The sequence below is a fragment of the Mytilus galloprovincialis genome, chromosome 6 (assembly GCF_965363235.1).
Source record: "Mytilus galloprovincialis chromosome 6, xbMytGall1.hap1.1, whole genome shotgun sequence".
Taxonomy (NCBI): domain Eukaryota; kingdom Metazoa; phylum Mollusca; class Bivalvia; order Mytilida; family Mytilidae; genus Mytilus; species Mytilus galloprovincialis.
The window spans coordinates 4,259,303-4,285,585 of NC_134843.1; the positions used below are offsets into that span (position 1 = coordinate 4,259,303).

Here is a 26,283-nt window from a genome sequence, read left to right on the forward strand (position 1 = left end):
TCCACTAGTTTCACAGTCAGGAAAATTACAAGAAAATAAATCTTTGTGAACTTTGTTGATTCATCTTTATTCTTCGGACTTTAATCTTCTACCATGTAGTGTAGGTGAACCAAGAATTTAGATGATGAACTAAGCACTATATAGCCTGACACATTATTATTTAACACAGATAAGAGAAGCAGCTCAAGCCCTACTGTTAGCAGAGTTAAGAAGAATTGGTCCAGCAGGTCGTAAGGCTATAGTAGATGAGTGGTCACCATACCTTCCAACCTATGTAGATCCTAACCTTAGTCTGATGAATGCTGAGACTCAGAAAGGAGGGGAGGAGGATGATGAAGATGACAACATGGATCCAATGGTTTCAGGTGTGTAGAGTTATCTCCCATGTCTTTTTGTTCCTTAAAATATATTTCCATGATTTCAAAACATATTAGACTTTAGCTCTGACATTGCTAGTTTAATCAAGAGTCAAAGGTCAGATTAAAGTCATTGAAAGTGCAGAACAAAATGTTTATATTTTGATACTGATACTTTGATTGATTTAACACACTACTAAATAAGCAAAATTACTTTTGTTTGCTATCAGTCAAACCTAGAAACCTTTGGAGTGAGGCATATTATTGAAAAAAAGGAAAAAAGACTATTCCTGTTTCAAAATTCCAATAGGGAATATATTTTACATTACTGCAGTAACAATAAACTGTTACAGGTATGAAAATGGTTTTCCTACTGAAATAGCCCAAAAGTGGTGCTTAAAAGTGGCTTTAAAAATGCATAAAATAAATTAATAAATAAATGAAAGTAGTTTATTTACTACAATCATAAAAGAAGAATAGATGTTACTTTGATATCTCTGTTAAGAGGATACAAATTTGCCAAGACAGACTATCTGTACCATGTGTTGTCTGTCATTGTTTGTACATATATTTCTTAGAGGAGTCGAGTGTTGATGGTTGGTGTTTTATGTTTTGTTGTTCAATGTATTTGCTTATTCCTGAAGGAAGCAAGCTACAGCTATAGTTATCTTAGGAGTTATTGGTGTCTCTTTATTCCTCACTTAACTATTCCTCTAATTCCATTACAGATTCTCCTTTACATAGAGTGTCATCGTATTCCTTTGAGAGTAGAAGGAAGCAAGCTAAAGCTATAATCATGTTAGGAGGTATTGGTGCCTCTTTATTCCTCACTTAACTAGTCCTCTAATTCCATTACAGATTCTCCTTTACATAGAGTGTCATCGTATTCCTTTGAGAGTAGAAGGAAGCAAGCTAAAGCTATAATCATGTTAGGAGGTATTGGTGCCTCTTTATTCCTCACTTAACTATTCCTCTAATTCCATTACAGATTCTCCTTTACATAGAGTGTCATCGTATTCCTTTGAGAGTAGAAGGAAGCAAGCTAAAGCTATAATCATGTTAGGAGGTATTGGTGCCTCTTTATTCCTCACTTAACTATTCCTCTAATTCCATTACAGATTCTCCTTTACATAGAGGGTCATCTTATTCTTTTGAGAGTAGAAGGAAGCAAGCTACAGCTATAGTGATGCTAGGAGTGATCGGTGCTGAGTTTGGACATGAAATAGAACCTAACAGAAGGAAGGTAGAAGTTACCAAGAAATCAAAGAAAGAACAGGAAGGCTTCACTCTGTCTAATTACTCTCTGTCAAGACATACTAGTAAGTAATGGTTCAATGTATCAATGGCAATACTCTGTCTAATTACTCTCTGTCAAGACATACTAGTAAGTAATGGTTCAATGTATCAATGGCAATGATTGAAAGTATCATTATATTTCCTAGAAAAAAATGTGAAATGATAAAAATAAATAATGCAATACTGTTAATTCAGAATTATTGCGTGCATTTATTATTGCAATTTTTCAAGAATGGACAAAAGTGTGAGTTGTAATATTGTGATTTCGAATAAAGTGCATTCAGGACATATATTTCAGTTATTAGAATGGGATTTCTTATTATTGCGATACTCACGCAGTCGCACTATTCACATTTATAAAATCTTGAGATAATTTTTGGATTTACAGTATAACATACTGGTGTCTTTTGTTGCTTGTTCACAAACAATTTATTTGTTTTACATATATTAAGATGATAGTATCCAATTTTCAGGTTTTTATCTAATGATTGATAACTTGACTGACAGTGACAATAAATATAATGCTAGTACATGTATGTAAAATAATCCAAAACCTTAGATTTCGTAGATATTATTGTTATATGCATTCCCATATAATCAAGTGGTGCAGATAGCTGAATGTTTAAAGAATTATGATATTAACATTATATGGCAGGGTACAAATATATTTGTAAATATGGAACACCTTCTTTACTCCTGATTTAATTTTAAGATCAAGCCTCTTTAGTTTTTTAGCCGAGTTGCAACAAAGCCAAACTCAGCTTATAATATGATGAATGTCATCTTGATCGTCTGAAGTCAAAAACTTTTCAGTTTCAGGACAACAAATTTTGAGCAACTGAACAATATTTTTACCAAACTTGGTTTGCTAAGCCCTATTGGATGATGAGGAACCTTATTAATAAAAGATTAAGGGGTTATAGATTACAGCTACAGTAGCTATTGATAAACTGGGATATATTTAGTATATGAACTGTATGACCTATATTCACATAGCTTAGCTTGAGAATACCCCTTTAAAAAAAAAACACTATATTTAGGTCAGTAGATCAAAGATCAAGGTCACAATACCCAGTTCCCCTTCGTGAACAGAAATTGTTAGCAAACTTTACAGTCTTTTTCACGCAGCTCGGCTTGTGCACCAATGGTGCTTCTGGAATTCTTATACTTTCTAAATACTTCAAATTGTTTCAAGTGTGTATCATTCTTGATCTGTGTTAAATAAAGAATATATATAAAGCTAAAAGATTATTTAATTTTTAGTTTTAAATTCAATTTAAATTGTAGAAAAGAAAAATTTGCCTCTAAGAAATAGGTGCTAACAGAATGATTTATTTAATGAATATGAACCAAAAGGGATTACGTTTTTTTTCATGTAACTTTGCGACTTTACAAATTTATCTCCCCTTATGAATGAATAGTTCTGATTTAAATTATTACAATGCTGAATAAGATGTTATGTCTTGTGTATTGGATTAATATTAGAATCAAAGGTTTCTGACTTTTTCATGATGTGTAATTTCAGGTAAAGCATTAACATTTTTACTGCAACAGCCACCCAGTCGTAAATTACCTGCCCACACACCTATCAGAAGAGCTGCCATAGATTTGATTGGTCGAGGATTCACAGTATGGGAGCCATATCTTGATGTGTCTGCAGTACTGTTGGGTCTACTGGAGCTCTGTGTGGATTCTGATAGGCTTGTTCCAAGGTATCTATAATTATTTGATCATTTTGAATATTAACTCCCTTAGAAGGTCCTAGTTTAAGATTAAACTATCTTTTATTCACTCCTATGCACCCTTCAGTGCTGTATATATTTTTTAAGCAATGCAGTTACACTTTACCAAAACCAAATGAAGATTTTTTTTTTAAATGAATATCATTATTTGATATGAAGATTATTTCCTATCGTGGTAACCTAAGCTCCAAGTTCAAATAAATTGTACCTTATATTTTTGAGAGCTTTAAAAAGAAATTCTGTAAACAAAATACTAAATTACTCAAAACAGTAACATGGAAGATTCATGTTTTAAGAAATATTAAAATTTCTCCATTGTCTGTGATATTGAACTTTTTAAATGTAAGGCCAATTAGTTCAAAATCAAGAGCATTTTCAAAAATTTAAGTTAAATGTTCATTTTTTTACATAATTTATTATACCCATGCCAAATATTTTTATCAATATAAAAAATTATTGTAACCTAACAAGAGGGTTTTTAGTTGTAGCTCTTTGTAGGGCATTAAGTTTTACCCTTGTCCGTCTGTACGTATGTCCATACTTCCCAAAGTTGGTTTCCGTTCTCTAACTTTAGTTTGTCTCAACCAAATGCAATGAACCTTATACACAATGCTTATTACCACGACACAGATCAAGTTTGAATCTTGGTGGCATCACTTTAACCATTCTAGAGTTTTGCTCGTTTATTGTTGAATTTTTAGTTTCCATTCTCCAACAGAGTTTGACTCAACCAAATATTATGAAACTTACATGCAATGTTTATTATAACAACACACTGATCAATTCTGAATTTTGGGGGAGTCACTATAACCATTCTACAGTAATGCCACTTTATACTGTAGGTACTCGCTTATAAGTCGGAAGTTTGGGAGTAAAATTCAGAATCCAGAGAGGGGTACCGACTTATAGGCGAGATCCCGAGATTAGAGGAAAAATCCAAGCTCAAGAAAAGTGGTCAGATGTGAATTTCTTGGCCAAAACTACGTTTGTGATATCCAATCCTACATAGATCTCTAAATAAATAGCTTTTTGTCAAAAATAAATGACTACAATACTGTCTTTGTGTTTTATTTGATCTCTGTTAACCATTTGTGTTGAATTTCCCACTGTTTCCATTTTGTGTATTGATTTTTCATGGTCACATGGTTTGTGTGTATCATCCCAAAAGAAGAGCCAAGAACCAGAAATCAGAAGAAGATAATAATGTACTAAATATGTAAAAAGAGTGTATCAAACCGACTTATTGTGTTATTGTTTTATTTGAAATTAAGATATTGATTGACAAGCCAATATAATCTAAATGGAAAAATTGCTGAATTTTGAGTTTGTGTTCTCTTACTTTAGGTCACTTTAGTTTGCCTCAACCCAATGTTATGAAACTTATACACAATGCCTATCACCAAGAAACACAGATCAAGTTTGAAATTTGTGGCGTCACTATACCTTTCCAGAGTTATTCCTTTTTGAAAATGGAGTAATTGCTGAATTTTTAGTTTCGGTTCTCTAACTTCAGTTTGACTCAGTCAACCAAAATTTTATGAAACTTTTACACAATGCTTATTACCACAAAACTGGGATTAAGTACAAATTTAGGTTGCTTCACGCTTACTGTCCATCAGTTATGTCCCTTTTATAACTTTATATGATATGCAAGCAAGGGCACCATCTTCCCCATTTATTTTATGTTATTTTGTATATCTAAAAGTTTCATGTTTAGATTGCTATTCAGAATTCATTATGATAATGTTTGCAGATTTATTAGGGATATGTAAGTTGTTTAATCTTTTATAACGGGAAATTTATAATTTTGTTTTATTACTAACTTTTAAATACTAATTTCCCCCTTATTACACTACCCCTCCTTTGTTCTAGTCACTTACATGTACCAATTTATTTTCAACATGTAAAAGGGTTTTCTTTCTTTTCTTAAAGGTGGTGGTATTATATTTTTTTATGCCCCACCTACGATAGTAGAGGGGCATTATGTTTTCTGGTCTGTGGCTCCGTTCGTACATTTGTCCGTTCGTTAGTTCGTCTGTCCAGTTTCAGGTTAAAGTTTTTGGTTGAGGTAGTTTTTGATGCAGTTGAAGTCCAGTCAACTTGAAACTTAGTACACAACAAATGGAAGATTTTAATGACCTTGACTGGCTATACAGCCCTCGCACGGGGGTACACATGTTCCCTATGATATGATCTTTCTAATTTTAATGTCAAATTAGAGTTATAACCCCAATTTCACAGTCCACAGAACATACAAAATGATAGTGAGTAGGGCATCCGTGTACTATGGACACATTCTTGTTAACCTTTTTTATACGACCGCAAAAATTTTAATTTTTCGTCGTATATTGCTATCACGTTGGCGTCGTCGTCGTTGTTCGAATACTTTTAGTTTTCGCACTCTAACTTTAGTAAAAGTGAATAGAAATCAATGAAATTTTAACACAAGGTTTATAACCACAAAAGGAAGGTTGGGATTGATTTTGGGAGTTTTGGTCCCAAAATTTTAGGAATTAGGGGCCAAAAAGGGCCCAAATAAGCATTTTCTTGGTTTTCGCACTATAACTTTAGTTTAAGTAAATAGAAATCTATGAAATTTTGACACAAGGTTTATGACCACAAAAGGAAGGTTGGGATTGATTTTGGGAGCTTTAGTTGAAACAGTTTAGGAATTAGGGGCCAAAAAAGAGCCCAAATAAGCATTATTCTTGGTTTTCGCACAATAACTTTAGTATAAGTAAATAGAAATCAATGAAATTTAAACACAAGGTTTATGACCACAAAAGGAAGGTTGGGATTGATTTTGGGAGTTGAGGTCTGAACAGTTTAGGAATTAGGGGCTAAAAAGGGGCCCAAGGAAGCATTATTCTTGGTTTTCGCACCATAACTTTAGTATAAGTAAATAGAAATCTTTGAAATTTAAACACAAGGTTTATGACCATAAAAGGAAGGTTGGGTTTGATTTTGGGAGTTTTGGTCCCAACAGGTTTTTAGGAATAAGGGGCCAAAAGGGTCCAAAATTGAACTTTGTTTGATTTCATAAAAAATTGAATAATTGGGGTTCTTTGATATGCCGGATCTAACTGTGTATGTAGATTCTTAATTTTTGGTCCCGTTTTCCAATTGGTCTACATTAAGGTCCAAAGGGTCCAAAATTAAACTTAGTTTGATTTTAACAAAAATTGAATCCTTGGGGTTCTTTGATATGCTGAATCTAAAAATGTACTTAGATTTTTGATTATTGGCCAAGTTTTCAAGTTGGTCCAAATCGGGGTCCAAAATTAAACTTTGTTTGATTTCATCAAAAATTGAATAATTGGGGTTCTTTGATATGCCAAATCTAACTGTGTATGTAGATACTTAATTTTTAGTCCCGTTTTCAAATTGGTCTACATTAAATACCAAAGGGTCCAAAATTAAACTAAGTTTGATTTTAATAAAAATTGAATTCTTTGGCTTTTTTGATATGCTGAATTTAATCATGTACTTAGATTTTTTATTATGGGCCCAGTTTTCAAGTTGGTTCAAATCAGGATCCAAAATTATTATATTAAGTATTGTGCAATAGCAAGAAATTTTCAATTGCACAGTATTCAGCAATAGCAAGAAATCTTCAATTGCACAGTATTGTGCAATAACAAGAAATTTTCAATTGCACAGTATTGCGCAATAGCAAGAAATATCTAATTGCACAATATTGTGCAATAGCAAGAAATTTTCAATTGATTGGAGTTATCTTTCTTTGTCCAAAATAGTAGTTGAATCAACTTAAATCATTGTTTTATACAATATACAATGTATATACACTTTTACTACCAACTGATTAATTAAAACAATCTTTACCATTCAGTGATAACAAGCACCTTTTGTTACATTTTAATATTTTATGATGTATTTAAATGAGTAGTTATTGTTGCAAACTCCATTAGAAATTTGAATTGAGATCAGTTTTGAAAAAAGGGAAAGGGGGATGTGAAAAAAAAATGATTTGGGGGGGGGGGGGTTATTTTTTCTCATTTCAGATTTCATAAATAAAAAGAAAATTTCTTCAAACATTTTTTTGAGAGGATTAATATTCAACAGCATAGTGATTGCTCAAAGACAAAAAAATTATTTTAAGTTCATTAGACCACATTCATTCTGTGTCCAAAACCTATGCTGTGTCAACTATTTAATCATAATCCAAATTTAGAGCTGAATCCAGCTTGAATGTTGTGTCCATACTTGCCCCAACCGTTCAGGGTTCAACCTCTGCGGTCGTATAAAGCTGCGCCCTGCGGAGCATCTGGTTAATAGTTTAAACAGGTGTATTTTTTCATGAAAAAAATATATAATTATATCTCTTAGCATCAAACCATTTCTTTTTGAAGTAGAAGTTTACAAATGATAACATATTTTATATTTTCTTAGTATACAGGTGTATTTTTTTAATAAAATGTTAAAGTTATCTCTTAGCATCAAACGGTTTCTTTCTGAAAAAGTAGTTTTCTAATGATAAACATATTATATATTTTGTTAGTATGACCTTTGGACTGCCATTGTCTCCAGCTGCTGATGCCTGTAGGACAGCTAGGCATGCTCTATCACTAATAGCAACAGCTCGTCCACCTGCATTCATCATCACCATGGCAAAGGAAGTTGCCAGATTTAATGCCATGCTACAAACAACACAGTCACAACACTCTCAGATACAAAACTCTGTACTTATCAGAGCTAAAGTAGAAATCTTGAGAATCATAGAATTATTGGTAGAGAAAATGCCAAATGATGTTGCTGACCATCTAGTAGAGGTACAAAACATATAGTGGATTTATTATTATTCGTTGGATACCAATTTTTGTGGGTTAGTGGGTACAGGGAGGGGGGAGGGGGAATTACACTGTAAAAAAAGTTGGGTTCAGAATTTTAAAGGAAAGTAGTGATTGGTCCAGCTGAAAAAGGTTAAAAATTAGCATTTCGGAAGCTGTCAAAAGATTTCAAGACGCCCTAAACATAAAATTGTCCATATTTTGAGTTAGAGCCAATGAAGTTTTCTATAATTTTGATATAATTTGTCCCAAAAGTAGTACAACACACTAAAAATGTTATTGAGAAAGCACTGGTGGGATTTTTTTAATTTTCATTTATGTTCTAAAGAAAATGCACTACGAATTAATTGTTAAAATTAGAATAGAGCATGACAAAAGAATTATTCCAATTCTAACAGGAAAATTATTAAGTATTGTACATGAAAGTGGACCTATAAATAAATGCAACAGTAGTATACTGCTGTTCGAAATTCATAAATCGAATTAAACAAAAAAACAAATCCGGGTAATAAACTAAAACTGAGGGAAACATCAAATATAAGAGGAGAACTACGACACAACAGAAACACAACACTAAAATGTAACACACACAGAAACGAACTATAATATAACAATGGCCATTTTCCTGACTTGCTTCAGGACATTTTAAGAAAAAAATGCACATTTGAAAGGCAGCCATTTTATTTAAAGATACAAAATTTAGACATGTCTTACGTTTAGAATGATATTACTGTTATTTCATTTACTGGCAACCTGACAACAGCAGAAATATCTGTCCATTATGATCTTTTGCCTGTTCAAAGTACAACTGATGCAGTAATTTAAATTGTGATGTCATGCACATGCTCTCTATCTTTTATTGGAATTAGAACATGACTTTGTTCATATTTCATCTTTTCTAAATGTTTAAGACCCTGTGTACTGTTTAATGCAAAGACATTATGTTTATGAATTTTTTCATCTGAAAATACTTGATTCATGAAATTATGACTTGTTCGATGGAGAAATAGTCTACAGTAAATTCAGAAATTTTTGTGTGCATTTATTAATGCAATTTAGTCATTTTAACCTAAAATACAATTTTAATTTTTGCGGTATTGAGAAAAATCCTGTTTCATTCATATAAAAAAAAAAATAGAAATGCAAGTTTAAATAATTGTGATTATAATCTGTCACTTTTACTGCAATAATAAAAACATCCCAATAATTTTTTAATTTACAGTATTTTAAAAAATTATGTGTCTGAAAAATATTTTGTCACAAATTTTCTTTAGTAATCTTGTTTTATCTATTTAATAGGCCATGGATGTTACTATTCATTGTTTAGATGTACCACAATTGAAGTCAAAGGGTCTTCAAGAACTCTTTCCTGCCATATGTCGGTAAGTATTTGTGTATTATTGCATGCAATATATCTTTATTAATTTCTGCTTGGATTGTTTCTCATATCAGTGCCTTTTATAGCTTACTTTTCATTGTTGGTTATGCTGATAATTGAAGGTCACATTGTGACTTATTGTAACAAACATGTACATTATTTGCTCTCTCTCTGGTTGATATTTATCTCATTAGCATACAATATCTTTCTTATTTTTAATTGACTGTATATAAAAACATTTACAGTATTTTTGCAATGACCATGAAAAGAACATTTTCTGTTTGTATAGTTTCAGTATGGTTAGTATGTGTCCTATCTCAAAGAGAATCTGGGTTGGAGCTAAAAACGGTGGTTTAGCATTTTATGATTTGAAACAACATTCCAAGTGTCAAGTAAGTTATATAATAAATTAAACACAAGTGAACCAGCGCCTGGTAAATCATCTGTCAGAAGATTCCATATAGTGGAAACCTTGGGTATGGAGGGTTGTTACGATAAAAACATAAAATGTAGAAAGTCCTATAACAACAACACTTTAAGGAATGCTAATTTATTGAGATGGACATGTTTTGGTGACTAGGCCACCTTCATCAGGATAGAAAACAAGACTAAAATCATGCTGATGTACAAAATATATTAAATGTGTAAAATCTAAAGCTAGATTTATTTGGATCTGAATATTAAATGAAGATTGTCTCAGATCTATTTATAAAATAGTGAAGAAAATAATGGAGGAGATTTCGTATATTGACAAACAAAGATGTGAAATGCTTTATTTATAATATTCAATACTGGTCTTGTTAGCATCCTTAGACATTCATTTTGGATTTAGGTCTGATTTGTGACAAGAGATCATACATGTACCATGATCAATATGATTAACATCTAATGGTTTATTTTTCCAACATGTCTTAACCAGTTTGATTGGAAGGGTTATTTGGATTTGTAATTAAAATTGTATTTGTTCAAGGGATACTATGATCATTTCCCGTTTGTATGGGTCACGACAGGTACATGGGGTTAACATTGGGGATCAAGAACTTTTTATGAGAAAGGGGGGGGGGGGGGGGGTACACTTACTACACTGACTGACACTTAGGCAGCAACCATTTGATTTTCTGGGGGGGAGGGCTATGGTTTTTTTTGGAAAAAAAAGTTTGTTTCTAGTTTTTGGAGAAAAAAATAATTTGTTTTTGATTCTGTGAAAAAAAAAAATTGTTTGTTTCACCCTCAGCTGCCACTATATGTAATGCTTAAATTGAAAGAAAAAAATTGTTTTCGACTTGTCACGAAAAAAATAGATTGTTTTTCGCCACAGGCGAAAAAAAAAAATTGTCCAGAAAAAAAAACCATAGCCCCCCCCAGAAAATCAAAGGGTTGCTACCTTAAAGGGGAGCTCCAGTCATGCTTCAGTGATTCCCTATATAATCAACCAATTTTTTCCCACAAAAAGGGGTGGCCCTGGATCCACCAATGGATATGGAAGCCTGCTCACATTAGATTCTTTTATTTTCCAGGTGATAACTGCACATTCTGGTCACATTGTAGCTACTGCTATAGCTGCTGATGGTAAACATTTGGCAACTTATAGTCATACAGATAATAAACTTAAATTCTGGCAGGTAGGTTTTACAATAAATTATAGTCATACAGATAATAAGCTAAAATTCTGGCAGGTAGGTTTTACAATAAATTATAGTCATACAGATAATAAACTTAAATTCTGGCAGGTAGGTTTTACAATAAATTATAGTCATACAGATAATAAACTTAAATTCTGGCAGGTAGGTTTTACAATAAATTAGTCGGTGGAAAACTTATTACAGCACTCAGTATGCAATACATCCAGCTGTTAAGAACCTTCTATGCATTTTTGTTCAATTTTAAAGAACTAAATCTCACTGATTTTCACAAAGCTTGCACAATAAAAACTGACCACCATAAAAATCGCTTAATAGTGTTGAAAGTGGCGTTTAACACCAATCAATCAATCAATTCTTTACCGTTGGCAAATATGTGAAATCCTATTACTGGGTAATACAAATTCATTACTGTTAACCAACTTATTTAGCAAACGATTTATTTAGTGTCTTTTCACCTTTACTCATTTAACTACATCAAGCAAATTTGAAAATTGGAAATTAATTTGCAGCAAAATGGGCTAGTTAAAGCTAAACGTGAAATTAAGAAATCACGAAAATAAGTTATTTTACAGTATTGTGATCCTGATGCTGTTGCATCTTTTGGCATTGCTAAAAACATTGCAATAATATATGAGTTTACTGTAATACTCTACCATCTTGATAATTTGTATTTTTTAGACTGCCTCGTCCTCACTGTTTGGTATTGGATCTCAACAGACAAAGTTACTGAAACAATTCGCTACCCAACCACTGCCTATTACAAACTTAACAAACTTACTCAAACTAGTACGATTAGTGTGGATCGATAATAGAATGCTGATTTTACTAACACTCGATGGTAGTGAATATAAATATAGTATTTAGTGCAAGTAAGCAGTGATAAATTGTAATCAGACGTTTGTACAACTCAAAGAGGACAGACAATATGATAAAGAATATCATGCTAGTCAGACTATTGGACCAGGGTATAGTTATTGATAACTTAAATTAGAAAAATTATATGAATTTGTTAAATATTAAAGGTGATCAAAATGGCTGATGAGAAGTGTTACAAATCATGCAGAAATTAAGCATTATGTCCACTGAATGATTGTAATATGTCATTTAAGAATAGTATTGGTCAGATAATGACGATCAAGTCATTTTGATGCAGCAGAAAAATCTTCACAGTAGATCAAGTTACAAAAGTGAATACATGTATGAAGATAATGATTTATAATTAGAATCAAATGTTTTGTGTCCTCATATCTAGTCTATATTGTTCTAATTATTAAACGATTATTATACTTTAAACAGTGTAAATATATTAATAAACAGATGTAGCAAGGTAATAAAATGTTTAACTTAAAGGGACCATGTTCTCTCATCACCCATTACAAGTGCATTTAACCTATGACTGGTAAGTCTGATACTTAAGTAAGCCACAGGGGCAGGATTTTGAAAAAGGGGCAGAGGTCATCCAAAGTAGGCGGTATTAGGAGTTGGACAAGTAAGTGGTCTATGGATAAACCATATTTAGCCAAGGCTCTGTCTTGAAGGCGTACCTTGACCTATAATGGAACACTTTTATAAATTGTTATTTGGATGAAGAGTTGTCTTATTGGCACTCACACCACATCTTCCTAAACCTAATTAAAGCTACATACCCCACCCCCACCCCTTACTTTTAAATCTGCCTCTTTGTTGATTTTTGGTACTTCTAATAACTCACTTATATCTAAAGTTTGACAAGTAAGTGGTCTATGAATTAACCATATTTGAAGCTCCATTTGATGTGTGATGTTGCAAGGTCAGTAATTAAGTTTCTTTTGTGATGCGAAATATTTTCTGGAGATTTGATGGTCTCTTTAAATTATATAGAATGTTTAAAACTATTTATTAATATGACCTAATTGTATAGGCAATTAATCACAGGTTACCAATAGAAAAATTGTGAAACAATAAATATTCACTGGACTTAACATTGGCTTCAGAACTATTTTACTTTCTGATAGACTTGTATAAAAGATATGTCAATTTAGTATGTGATATTGAAAGGGACATTTTAACTCTCTTATTATACGACCGCAAAATTTGAAAAAAAATTTTCGTCGTATATTGCTATCACGTTGGCGTCGTCGTCTGCGTCGTCGTCGTCGTCGTCGTCCGAATTCTTTTAAGTTTTCGCACTCTAACTTTAGTAAAAGTGAATGGAAATCTATGAAATTTTAACACAAGGTTTATGACCACAAAAGGAAGGTTGGGATTGATTTTGGGAGTTTTGGTCCCAACATTTTAGGAATTAGGGGCCAAAAAGGGCCCAAATAAGCATTTTCTTGGTTTTCGCACCATAACGTTAGTATAAGTAAATAGAAATCTATGAAATTTAAACACAAGGTTTATGACCATAAAAGGAAGGTTGGTATTGATTTTGGGAGTTTTGGTCCCAACAGAATAAGGGGCCCAAAGGGTCCAAAATTAAACTTTGTTTGATTTCATCCAAATTGAATAATTGGGGTTCTTTGATATGCCGAATCTAACTGTCATGACTGTGTATGTAGATTCTTAACTTTTGGTCCCGTTTTCAAATTGGTCTACATTAAGGTCCAAAGGGTCCAAAATTAAACTTAGTTTGATTTTGACAAAAAATGAATCAGTTAGGTTCTTTGATATGCTGAATCTAAAAATGTACTTAGATTCTTGATTATTGGCCCAGTTTTCAAGTTGGTCCAAATCGGGGTCCAAAATTAAACTTTGTTTGATTTCATCAAAAATTGAATAAATGGGGTTCTTTGATATACCAAATCTAACTGTGTATGTAGATTCTTCATTTTTGGTCCTGTTTTCAAATTGGTCTACACTAAAGTCCAAAGGGTCCAAAATTAAACTTAGTCTGATTTTAACAAAAATTGAAATCTTGGGGTTCTTTGATATGCTGAATCCAAAAATGTACTTAGATTTTTTATTATGGGCCCAGTTTTCAAGTTGGTCCAAATCAGGATCTAAAATTATTATATTAAGTATTGTGCAATAGCAAGTCTTTTCAATTGCACAGTATTGCGCAATGGCAAGAAATATCTAATTGCACAATATTGTGAAATAGCAAATTTTTTTTTAATTAGAGTTATCTTTCTTTGTCCAGAATAGTAAGCAAGAAATATCTAATTGCAAAATATTGTGCAATAGCAAGATTTTTTTTAATTGGAGTTATCTTTCTTTGTCCAGAATCAACTTAAGTCTTTGTTATATACAATATACAATGTATATTCACTTTTTACTACCAACTGATAAATTAAAATAATCTTTACCATTCAGTGATAACAAGCAGTTTTTTTACATCTTAATATTTTATGATGTATTTAAATGAGTAGTTATTGTTGCAAACTCCATTAGAAATTTTAATTGAGATTAGTTTTGGAATAAGGGAAAGGGGGATGTGATTAAAAAAATTGGGTTCAATTTTTCTCATTTGAAATTTCATAAATAAAAAAGAAAATTTCTTCAAACATTTTTTTGAGAGGATTAATATTCAACAGCATAGTGAATTGCTCTAAGAGAAAACAAAAATTTTAAGTTCATTAGAACACATTCATTCTGTGTCAAAAACCTATGCTGTGTCAATGTGTCAACTATTTAATCACAATCCAAATTTAGAGCTGAATCCAGCTTGAATGTTGTGTCCATACTTGCCCCAACCGTTCAGGGTTCAACCTCTGTGGTCGTATAAAGCTACGCCCTGCGGAGCATCTGGTTTACAGTGCCATTGTAATAAGTATAAAATATATTTTGATTTGATTTATATATTTAATGTGCAATAAGTTGGTTCGATTATGATATAAGATTTGATAAAAAAAAATGTGTCGTTACAATTGTTTTGTTTTTGTGTATTTACTTGCATTGCTAAAAGGCATTAATAAACCTTCATTCAAATAGATACAATTAGGTATATGCAGTCACTAATTCAGTTAATTGTGTTTATATATGAAATCATAATGAATACCCAATATTTCATTAAGCATGATCTCTTTAAAATATATGCATTATTTATGCTAGTTGTATCTGGCAGCAGTATATATGTTCCTGGATTTATATTAGGACAGAAGACATGTTAATTTTAAATGATTCCCAAGGAAATGTCTTTTTCGTAGAACAAGTAAAACTGTTTTCTGTAAACTTTAGACTTTAGCAATGCTTTTCTGGGGCCAAAAGCATGCAGTCAGATGTTGCATATGTTTTATATTCGAAAAGTAATATATAAAATGAATCTTTTGAAAAAATGTTGAAATCCTTTGTTGATTGTATGTGTGTCTCAGAAAAAGGATTTATTTTACAAAATTCCTGTAGAAATTTGAGAAATGCTATGTTTTTACTAAAATAAATACATTGCTATTGAATACAGCCTATTTTGGTTAATTTCGTTTGATTTATTTTATATTAAATATTTTGTTATTTATAACTGTTATTTAAATTTGTTATTTTAAATAAATTGTCATTATTAATACAAAATTATGTTATTTGTTTTGTTTTTTGTGAAGTTTATTTAATTTCCACTGACAAATATTTCATGCATTTTAAAAGCAATGTTGAAGTAGTGTAATTGATATTTTCTTCAAGGTTGATCAACAAGGATAAAACATAGAAATTTGGAATACCAAAATTATATCTGGTACATCATATAATTATAAATAATATTGTGTTGTAGTAAAACATGAAATATATTTTGTAAGTTGTGATAGGCTTTGGTATAGTTTTCATAGATTGTGAGGACTTTTAGATTGGTAATTTGTGTCTTTAGAATTTTTGTAAAATGTTATTGTTTGTGCTTTGTGACAGTGTCAATCCGATTTGTCAATAGAAAACATAGGATAGAGACTATCTTTTCATTATCAACACACAAAAAGCAAAGTAACAGGTCTTTTAAGTTTTTTTCATATCCAAAGCCTTTTTTCAACTGATTTTTACAGTTTGTTCTTTTGTTGGGCTGTTACACCACTTTCCCAAGGGAAATTAACACTGTCACATTGTGTATGTGCCTGTCCCAAGGCAGAAGCTTTCAATTCAGTGGTTATCTTTGGTTGCACGTCTATTGTTTGTTGCTTTGTACATAAATCTGGCCATTTGTTTTCTTGTTTGATTTGTAATACATTTATCACGAAAAATCCTTTTATAGTGGTACTATAAGGTAGGGTTATTGAGCACTGTTAAAAGCCTATAATTGCTTATATCTATGTTATTTGGTCTCTGGTAGATAGTTGACTTACCGGTATTGGCAATCATATCTCATCTTCTTTTTTTTTGGAAAGATTAATTGGAATTTATGGTCCAGTTATTTCCTAAGTAGCTAATACTGGTCTCATCAAACAGGGTATAGCAAGGTTAGCTTCTAAATAAAGAAATCTATACACCCGGAAATATAGTTCCCAATAAATATGTCTGTGTTCAAAAACTGAAAGTTTGGTCGTCACACATTTTTAGAACAGTTCATTCAAGTACTAGGTATACACATGTATATTTCTTTATTTTTATGTCCCACTTAGGGGCATTATGTTTTTTGGTCTGTGCATCCGTTTGTCCGTTTGTCTGTCCCACTTCAGGTTAAAGTGTTTGGTCAAGGTAGTGTTTGATGAAGTTGAATTCTAATCAACTTGACACTCAGTACACATGTTCTCTAGGATATGATCTTTCTAATCTAATTGCCAAATAAGAGTGTAAATCCCAATTTCACAGTCCACTGAAAAAAGAAAATGATAGTGCATGTGGGGCATCCGTGTACTATTGACACATTCTTGGATTTGTTGGCTAATTAGATCATGTTTTCTAGGTAAGAGTAATTAGTTTGATTGACATTTGCCATTATCAACAAACAATCAAGAGACAAGATGGAGTCGTAATTTGAATGTGCCATCCTCTTGAATACCTATTATTATTTTGACCAAATTACCTAACTTTAGTCTTAGATTATTTAGCATATTATATTACACAGTCCAATACACAATTAATTAACTCAATGTAGATCTTTGATACATACAGAAATGATAAATTTGATAATTCAACTATTACTTTTGATCTTCACTAAATTGAATGATTCTGTAAATCAATCATGACTGATTGATAAAAGACTTAGGATAATTATCAAGCTCTTTCCTGACAGAACCATTCTTTCTTGATTCCATAAATTAATTTTGCATAAGACAAGTAAATCTTTCATTCTGAAAGTTTGAACTCTTTGTTTTAATGCCAGTTGTTTGAATTATTCACACTTTGTGAAATCATTGATCTTGAGATCTGCTGTACCAACACAACAATAATGTTGAAATAAAGTTAGGAGAAGCTTAATTACCTCCTTATGTATTAGTTTGTGATTAGGTCAGTTTATGGGGAACCACCAGTTTTAGGTCAATGATATTTGGTATGCAGTCGTATAAGCATTGGCATATTTTTCTCGCGGGAATTTCTCGCTACATTGAAGACCTGTTGGTGACCTTCTGCTGTTGTTTTTTTCTATGGTCGGGTTGTTGTCTCTTTGGCACATTCCCCATTTCCATTCTCAATTTTATTCACAAGTTAGTGTTTGTGTTTAGGTTTGTTTAAAGGGAACGACTTATGAGGTTTCAGTGGTATTTGGTATGGAATTGTATTAGCATTGGCACATCTCAATTACATGGAGATTGTTTTGCCCTGTACCATCAGTCATGGTTCATTGACTTTGAATATTTGCATAACTTACATATTAAAGTATTTTAATTCCAATATTTGCATTATCAAAATAACAAATAGGCCAGACATATCTCTGTGTTTTAAAACAGTTTATTAGTCCCCTACCAATAAAAAAGGTCGAAAGGGATTTAAGGTTTGCATTCGAATTTTGTTCTGGTCTGATGATTTCTCTAGAGTTATGATCCATATCTTGTTAGAGTACTATGTTAAACCATATTTCTGTACAAAGGGAGATAACTCATGTTTCAAAAGATTTTTAAAAGACATTCTTTGGTAAATTGTTTGAAAAATTTTGTGGCAGGTTTGTTTGTTATTTTGTATAAACTAATTTTCTGAATGCTATATGTATACAATCTTTTTTATGAAGTGAAATCCTTTAATTAGATAATAATCTATTTTTATTATTAAGTATATATATATATTTTACTACATTACATTGTGTAGACATTTTATAGATAGGTTACAAATCTATATCAGCAGGATCTGCTTACCCTTTTAGGAGCACCTGAGATCACCCCCAGTTTTTGGTGGGGTTCGTGTTGCTTAGTCTTTAGTTTTCTATGTTGTGTCTTCTGTACTATTATCTGTCTGTTTGTGTTTTTATTTTTAGCAATGGTGTTGTCAGTTTATTTTCTATCTATGAGTTTGACTATCCCTCTGGTATCTTTTGTCTCTCTCTTGTGACAAATGAAAGAAAAAATATTTGGAAATATTAATTATATTTTTTTATTATAATTTTGAAAATAGATATACATTGTATTACATCACATCTAATTTTAGAGAATTATTAATCATATCTAATGTTAGTGTGTTTTCCACACTTTTTTTCATCATATTGAATACATCCATTATGTTAACAAAATTGTCATAGTTCTTCATCTCAATTGTTGAAATAGATACAAATGTTTTTCAGTTCAGCATCTAGGTATTTTGATATAACTTAAGAATAGTTTGTGTACATGAAATATAATCATCAGGCAAACAACATCTTTTCAAATGTTTGTCTTTTCACTTTTATTGACAGTTCTCCAGTCTAAATGTTCTAACACGCATGTAAAATTGAACTTTAAATCTATTAACATGAAAATTATCTACTTTCCATGGATTGCAAATTGAATAGACCCTAAAATAGCTTTATTTGATTATGACTTTTCAAAAGCAATTTTGATTTGCACAGTTTTAATCACAATTCAATTTTTACTGATGGATTACAATCCATGTTACTGGGAAGTGCATTACATTTAGCTAATTCCTTGGTAAATAGCATATCGGAATATTTCATTTCAAATGCTTAGAATACACTATGATACACTTAGTATGACTGAAATACTTAGCATATATATACACCTTGACTGTATAAAATATTTAAAAGAACTCTCCTATTGCTTTTGCTCAACAGATCATTTGATCCAAACATTACCAAGACGCAATGAAATCTACATTATACAGATATCAACATATTGTTCATATGATACAAATTAAGTTATTATATAATTCCAAATGTAAGGTGTTCACATGGAAAGTGTCATTCTGAAACTACCAGTAACTTAAAACTATAAAACATAACTTGATATTTAATTTGACTGTCCTTCTTGCATGTTACTTTTAAATAATCTTAATTTATCTTTTATCATCAAACTATTTACCTTTAAATTACAAAATACAAATGCATGTATTTATCTAAGAATTCTGTAATGATTTTATAGGGATAGTGTATGCAATATATTACCTATAATATCACAATCCTAGGCTTGAGTCAATGGTTATCTTTTAGGCCGCTCATCAAATGGGGACGTCCGATCAGGATAACAACTATATTATGACTGTCAAATAAATCATGGGGAAACCCGGAATTCCATGATATGACGTAGTAGTCTTCCGAATGTACATATGTAATAGTAAACCCAAGTATGTGTAGTTCCGAGTAAACTGGTGTTATCCCATATTCATAACATTTCTTTAGGTCTTATAAAGCAGAGTCAATAATGTGCGAAATAAACAACGAATGACTTTTTTAAAAGTACTGCTACTAAAATCAACATCTGTTGTTTACAACTAAATTATAAGTGCAATCCAAATATTTTTATTAAATTGAAAACTGACTAATATAATGAAAGTTATTTAAGACGCAACTTACGCTACTATACTAGTCTATTAATACATACTGAATTGGTGGGTATCCAAACTGAAAGTGATACTTTTACAACAATTGTAAATTGTAACTGATCTTAATCATAATACATTCAAACTATGGTCTTTATTTCATATTTATTTAATGATATTACTTTTTTTTTTTATCTTATTGAATATTTATCTTTGAGACCTGCAATTGGTTTCAAAATGTTAATGAAAATTATATTTCCATAAAAATTCCTATTGCATAGTAGGTACAAATTTTGAAAACTAAAATTTTAACACTTTTTGAATTATCAATATGCAACTTTTTCTAGAAATAATCTTATCAATATTAAAACTTTGAATATGTTGATACTACATGTTTATATATTTACATTAAACCTTAATCTTTCACAAATTTCTGTCTAAAATATGCTTTCAATGTTTTAGAATCCTGCATATTTTATTTCATATAGCTTTGCTTCTTTAATTTGACTACCTGCAGCACTCGTGCATCCTATATAAAGTTGTCCAGTTGTGTTGATGGCAAGAGAATGTTGATATTTCATTCCTATTTCCTTAATGTTGAAATGTGAAATGAAATGACCGTTGTCATTAAGGATATGCAAAATTGAAACATCTAATTCTATCACAACAACTTTGTCACTTGGTGTTGTCACAATGTTTACTGGTTTGAAAGGTGTATTCTTATTGATGATTGAATGGCCTGTATACTTGTTTATTATGTGTCCTCCTTGTCCTATTACTATTACTTCACCACTGCGATCATCTGAAATATCATCCACTACATGTACATTTCTATTGTTGGTACTGGTTATATCTCTGGGACAGTCAAGCAAATATTGATTATCTTTATCATGATCATACACAGCCTCTTTGTCTCCTTTAATGTTCATTATCATCACAGCACCTCTATTTAGTTCATAACTATAAGCTGCTACTATGACTTTATTGTCTCTAACAACATGGATGGCTCTGGGAAAAAAAGGTGTTACATCATAAACAGAATCAGTCAGTTCACCAGTACTACTGATTTGTTGTAAACTTGTTTTCCCTGGAACACTCAGAAGGAGTTGGCTAGACGGGATAACTGCCATTCCACACACTTCAATTTTGAATTTAGACATCACCTTCAATTTAGTTCCTTCCGGTTTTACTCTTTGTATCATCCCATTAGTTCCGGAACTTAACCAAAGTGTTTGGTCAAGGCATGGACTTACAAATCTAATGGCATCAAGTTCAGTCTGGTACTCAGTATTGATGAATAGGGAGAAATTTGTTTCTGTAGACAAGTTTCCATCATCTTGTAATGATCCAATGTGAGATTGGGTAACATTCCCTGGAACAAATTTTGGTGATGAACTGTAGCTTGGTTTGGTTTGTGGTTCTTTGATCTTGGTAGATTTCTGCATCATGTTAAAGTCTTTGAAGAAATCAGTAGCATTGGAAATCCCAATAAAATCCTGGACTTGGTTGATTTTGTCTTCTGTCTGCTTTGTAGATAATGATAAAGCATTCAGATCTGATTTTACTGATGTTAAAACAGTTACATGACTTTGATCCAATTCATCTATGAGTTCCTTAAAATATTTTTCTACTTGCTCTTTTACAGTTTTTTCATGATTAATAATATAATGTCTTACATTGGAATACTTTGAATTTTCTGCTGACATGAGGTTATTAAGCTCATCAATCTTTGCATTCATGGTAGAATTACTGTCCTGCATTTTACTTTGTCCTTTTTTCAGTTTCTCAACTTTCATTTTATATTCATCACTAATTTCAATTAAATCATGCTTTTTATGAACTTTAGCAATGCAGGTTGGACACACAAGTATTTCACATGTGTTACAGAAAAGACATGATGATTGGCCAACATGTTCATGGCATTTGATATTGGTAAAATCCAGCTCTTCCTTATGCAGCCCAATCTCTTCTATACTGACGATCTTATGATCCTGGGCGTTTTTAAATTTGGAATGAACCTTGTCCTTGCAATGACTACACATCAGAATACTGCAGTCCATGCATTTCCACTGAATTGGTCTATCTGTTTCACATAATTTACAATTAACAGGAACTTGACTCCTTTTTACTGACTGTGAGAATGCCATCTTTGTTGGGTTTGTCCAAGGTATTTCACTTCTTCGTTAGATCTGTTCCAAAAAGTTAAATACTAGTGTGTACTTACTGAATGAACTGAAACATGATACAGGAATGATTAATTCTCTTATTATGTTAAATTGAAAACAACACTTATTATGCAATACATATTATATTTCATGTGCTTTAAATAGATTACTGTAAATTCAGATATTATTGTGTGCATTTATTGTCGGGTTTTTTTAAATGAACAAAAATGTGAGTTAAATTAATAGGATTTAAAGAAAAGTGACACAAAAAAGTAGATGTTAATAACATGTGAAATAAACAACTAGAGACTTTTCTAAACTACTGCTACAAAAATCAAGACCATTTACAACTACATTTAAGGTTGTTTTTTTTATTAAACCTAGTCGTTAAAAAAAATACAAAAAAATAATCAAAATATAACTTTGCAGCAATACTTTTATTTAAATAATACTTCTAATTCCTTCTTGCTTTATAAAATCTTTGGTCTCAAAAAGGTCAAAATATTTTTTTTTTTTTAATTATTTAAAAAAACACACTTATCAAAGTCAATTTTTACATAGCATACTGTTATGTTGTATTTTACATTTAAAGTGAAAATCAATTTCTGTAATTTACAACTAGATTGTTCATAGAAAGTTTTGTTTTCCACATAATTAATATTGCCAATAATTAACAAATTCCGGGTGGAATCCGATACCGATACCAATAGTATATTCACCTGTTACCTATAACCTTATCTGTACGTTCCGCATCTGACAGGCGCACCACCAAACGGTGTATTTACGTTTTTGCTATACTAAACGGGTCATAATCACAGGGTTGGCACTACTAAATTCAATCATTATCAAATTGTTCCCTATTGTAGTATTTTTATCAGTAAGACATTCTAAGATAACAATACAAATACTAAAAATCTGGACTTAAAGACGTATAGGTAAAGTTTTCAATTTGTTAGCGGGCATGACGTAAAACAACGAATAAAAAAAATCAACTTTATTTACAACTAATATAGGACAATGCTGTTGATTAAAAAATACTTCATTCCAGGACCTTTTGTTTTCCAAATAATTAATATTACCAATAATTGATAAGTTCCAGGTCGACTGGTTCAAACAGAAAGATTTCAAAGCAGAGAAAACTGTGTATCTTATAATCGGCATGACTTTATCAGATGACAATACCAATACTAAAATAAGGCTTACGCATAGTTATATACTTTAATTCAGTCACGCGCCCGCGATATCACAGGTGTGTTCTAGTGGTCCATATATAAACAAATAAAGATCGGGAGCACATACACGAATCCCCTCATGTTATATTTCAAATACTTATGATGAAATATGGTTATAGTTTGGTACAATACTTGTATTTGTGCAAGCGGATACGACCAACAGATTTTTTGCATCATTCGAAACCTCTCTGGCCTTGAAATACTTCTTTATCATTTAAAATTATCTCGAGGATTTTACACCTAATGTAGTGTGCATTATACATTCATCTAACAAACTTTAGATTTATCAACTTAGGAGTAAAATTGTATATGACCTTACGTGATCTTACGTTTTCTTTGAATCTTTTGTGTATGCGGTTCACATAACAATTACGTGTCATCGACTCTTTTATGGTAGGGAGTTCTTTCAAACTTCTTTCATTGTTTCAAATTACATAATAAAATGCATAAAATTTTATGGGCAGGTTATATTTTGTCGTAAATAAGTATAAATTAAGGTATATTCTATTTCAACCGCGGTAAAGAGAGGGCCCTCATGGGGTTTTTGATTATGTGATTACTTGGCCGTTTTTTTAATGATTATTTGATTATTAAGCAAAATATTTCATGATTATTTGATTACCTAGGACTGTATTTTTAGTTTATGATTATTTGATTACTAAAGATAAGCAAATATTTAATGATTATGTGATTATATTGGCAAAAAAATGGTGATTATGTGATTACTAGGACCCCCCCCCCCCCATGAGGGGCCTCTAAAGAGATCTTATAAATTTGACAAATTGGGGCATTATTTTCCCCTGCTGACAGCTTATACTTTTATTTCATTCAGATCATGGAAGTAATATTACTTCCATGTTCAGATATAATATGAACAAATTTTAACGTCAGAAAGCAATATGTAAAAATTGCGTCGTTAGGCTAATTCAAATTAATTTGAGCAACAGCCTCGAGATGAAAAAAAGATGCGCGGCAACATCAGCAGACTACGTGATGTAAGTCAAAAGTGGTCGGATGTAAGTACATGTATCCGTTTCGAAGCAGTACACATTTGGAATTGGTAGGTCTGGGTCACTTTTGCACATTCCAATGAGAATAAAAATAGAAATAAGTTATTTAAATTTAAAAGTTAACTTGTATATCACTATAATTGTATCAACTAAGAAGTCATCAACTAAATATGTACCACTAAATAAACTGTATCCAAAATGGAAAGACATAATAACTTAAGTATGGGCGAAAACAAAATTCAATATTATACATAAAAAGTATGAGGGCCAGACTAAATAGGCCATAGAAGGTAAAAAAATATAAAATGAATAAGCATCTGTCATATTATTATTCACCAGTTTTTCAACAATCATCAATTCAAGCATGATACCTGATGAATGGACAATAGGAGACATTTGTGCATTTCCGCTAATTAAGTATCTCAAACATGCATTCACTGCAGGATGCTGCAACATATAGTATGCAACAACATAATGTGTTACCGTCTAGATTATTATAGTATCATCAATGTTTACGTCTTAGATGCATGATTTTTTGTTAGTTGTTAGTGGCTTTGAACTAGCTATCAGTTAACTGCGAGTACTACCTAATGTCTTTTTGTTGTTGGGATGCATAAGTACCCGGCCACGTCCACTTCAAGTGTATTTGTGTCCATCTGGTGAGTTAAGCCTTTTCATCTGATTTTTATAGTTCGTTCTTATCATCGGTTGTAATGTTATACCACTGTCCCAGGTTAGGGGGGGTGGTATCCTACTAACATGTTTAACCACACCACATTCTGTATGTATGTGCCTGTCCAAAGTTAGGAGCCTGTAATTCAGTGGTTGTCGTTTGTTTATGTGTTACATATTTGTTTTTCGTTCATTTTTTTCTACATAAATAAGGCCGTTAGTTTTCTCGTTTGAATTGTTTTACATTTTCATTAGGGGCCATTTATAGCTGACTATGTGGTATGGGCTTTGCTCATTGTTGAAGGACGTACGGTGACCTATAGTTGTTAATTTCTGTGTCATTTTGGTCTCTTGTGGAGAGTTGTCACATTGGCAATCATACCACATCTTCTTGTTATATATTTACGTTAATGTCACAGTTGCAATTACATGTATGTGCTGTCATCAAGGATTGCAAAAAATCGTTAAGAACACCTTACAGATATATTTATTTCATATTTTGAAAAAACCTCATATAAGCTATTAAATCAAAATTAAACAGTTACAGGAAACCAGGTAAACACATGCAATGTTGGATTTACTCATTCCTATGCTTCCGCAAGCAAAGAGTCGTGGTAAATTGAACAACATCAAACAGGTCCAACGTACGGGGCGCCGAATGGGACTCTTGTGGTTTTGTCGACAAAATTCAATTTTGTACGGACAAAAGTGAGTTTTGTTCAACAAAAACGAGTTCAGTTTAACAAAATTTGTAGCATACTACAAATTTCAATTTTGTCATACAAAATTATCTTTCGGTGGACAAAAGTTAGTTTTGTCATGACAAAATTCATTTTTGTAACACAGACTTTACTTTTGTTACCTAATTTGAATATTGGGCGACAAAAGTCAATTTTGTATGCAAAACAGGTTTGGTTTGGATTCTGTGAACTAATTTGCATACAAAACTGAGATTTTGTCACAACATTCAATTTTGTGTTTATTTTTGTGTAGACAAAATTGAGTTTTGTTAAATCGTGAGAAATGAAAATTTAACACAAAAGTCAATTTTGTGCCACAAGAGTCAATTTTGTGTCACAAAAGTCAATTTTGTCTTCACAGAATTCACAAAATTGTATTTTGTGTGACAGAAGTCAATTTTGTCATGACAAAAATGAATTTTGTCATGACAAAAATGAATTT

The 26,283-nt window shown here is 31.5% G+C and overlaps 2 protein-coding genes across 5 annotated transcripts in view; one reads left to right on the plus strand and one right to left on the minus strand.

Moving 5' to 3' along the window:
• LOC143078746 (WD repeat-containing protein 7-like) overlaps positions 1-15,708 on the plus strand; it is a 66,029-nt gene extending 50,321 nt beyond the window's left edge. For 2 of the 4 annotated variants that reach the window (XM_076253691.1, XM_076253693.1), the window contains 9 exons: positions 170-365; positions 1,475-1,675; positions 3,178-3,364; positions 5,148-5,162; positions 7,914-8,184; positions 9,502-9,584; positions 9,870-9,972; positions 11,098-11,202; positions 11,902-15,708. In XM_076253691.1, the coding sequence (XP_076109806.1) occupies positions 170-365; positions 1,475-1,675; positions 3,178-3,364; positions 5,148-5,162; positions 7,914-8,184; positions 9,502-9,584; positions 9,870-9,972; positions 11,098-11,202; positions 11,902-12,087 (1,347 nt within the window). In that variant the 3' untranslated portion in view covers positions 12,088-15,708. The remainder of the gene's footprint in view (positions 1-169; positions 366-1,474; positions 1,676-3,177; positions 3,365-5,147; positions 5,163-7,913; positions 8,185-9,501; positions 9,585-9,869; positions 9,973-11,097; positions 11,203-11,901) is intronic. The other 2 variants (XM_076253692.1, XM_076253694.1) reach the window with 1 other exon arrangement.
• Positions 15,709-20,480: 4,772 nt separating this feature from the next.
• On the minus strand, positions 20,481-22,169 carry LOC143078500 (uncharacterized). The gene has a single exon (XM_076253363.1). It carries the CDS (start codon positions 22,167-22,169, stop codon positions 20,481-20,483), a length of 1,689 nt encoding a protein of 562 aa, XP_076109478.1.
• Between the last annotated feature and the right edge of the window lie 4,114 nt (positions 22,170-26,283).

Excerpts from the sequence above, each read along its gene's own strand:
- LOC143078500 (XM_076253363.1), bottom strand. The coding sequence starts at position 22,169 with ATGGCATTCTCACAGTCAGTAAAAAGGAGTCAAGTTCCTGTTAATTGT.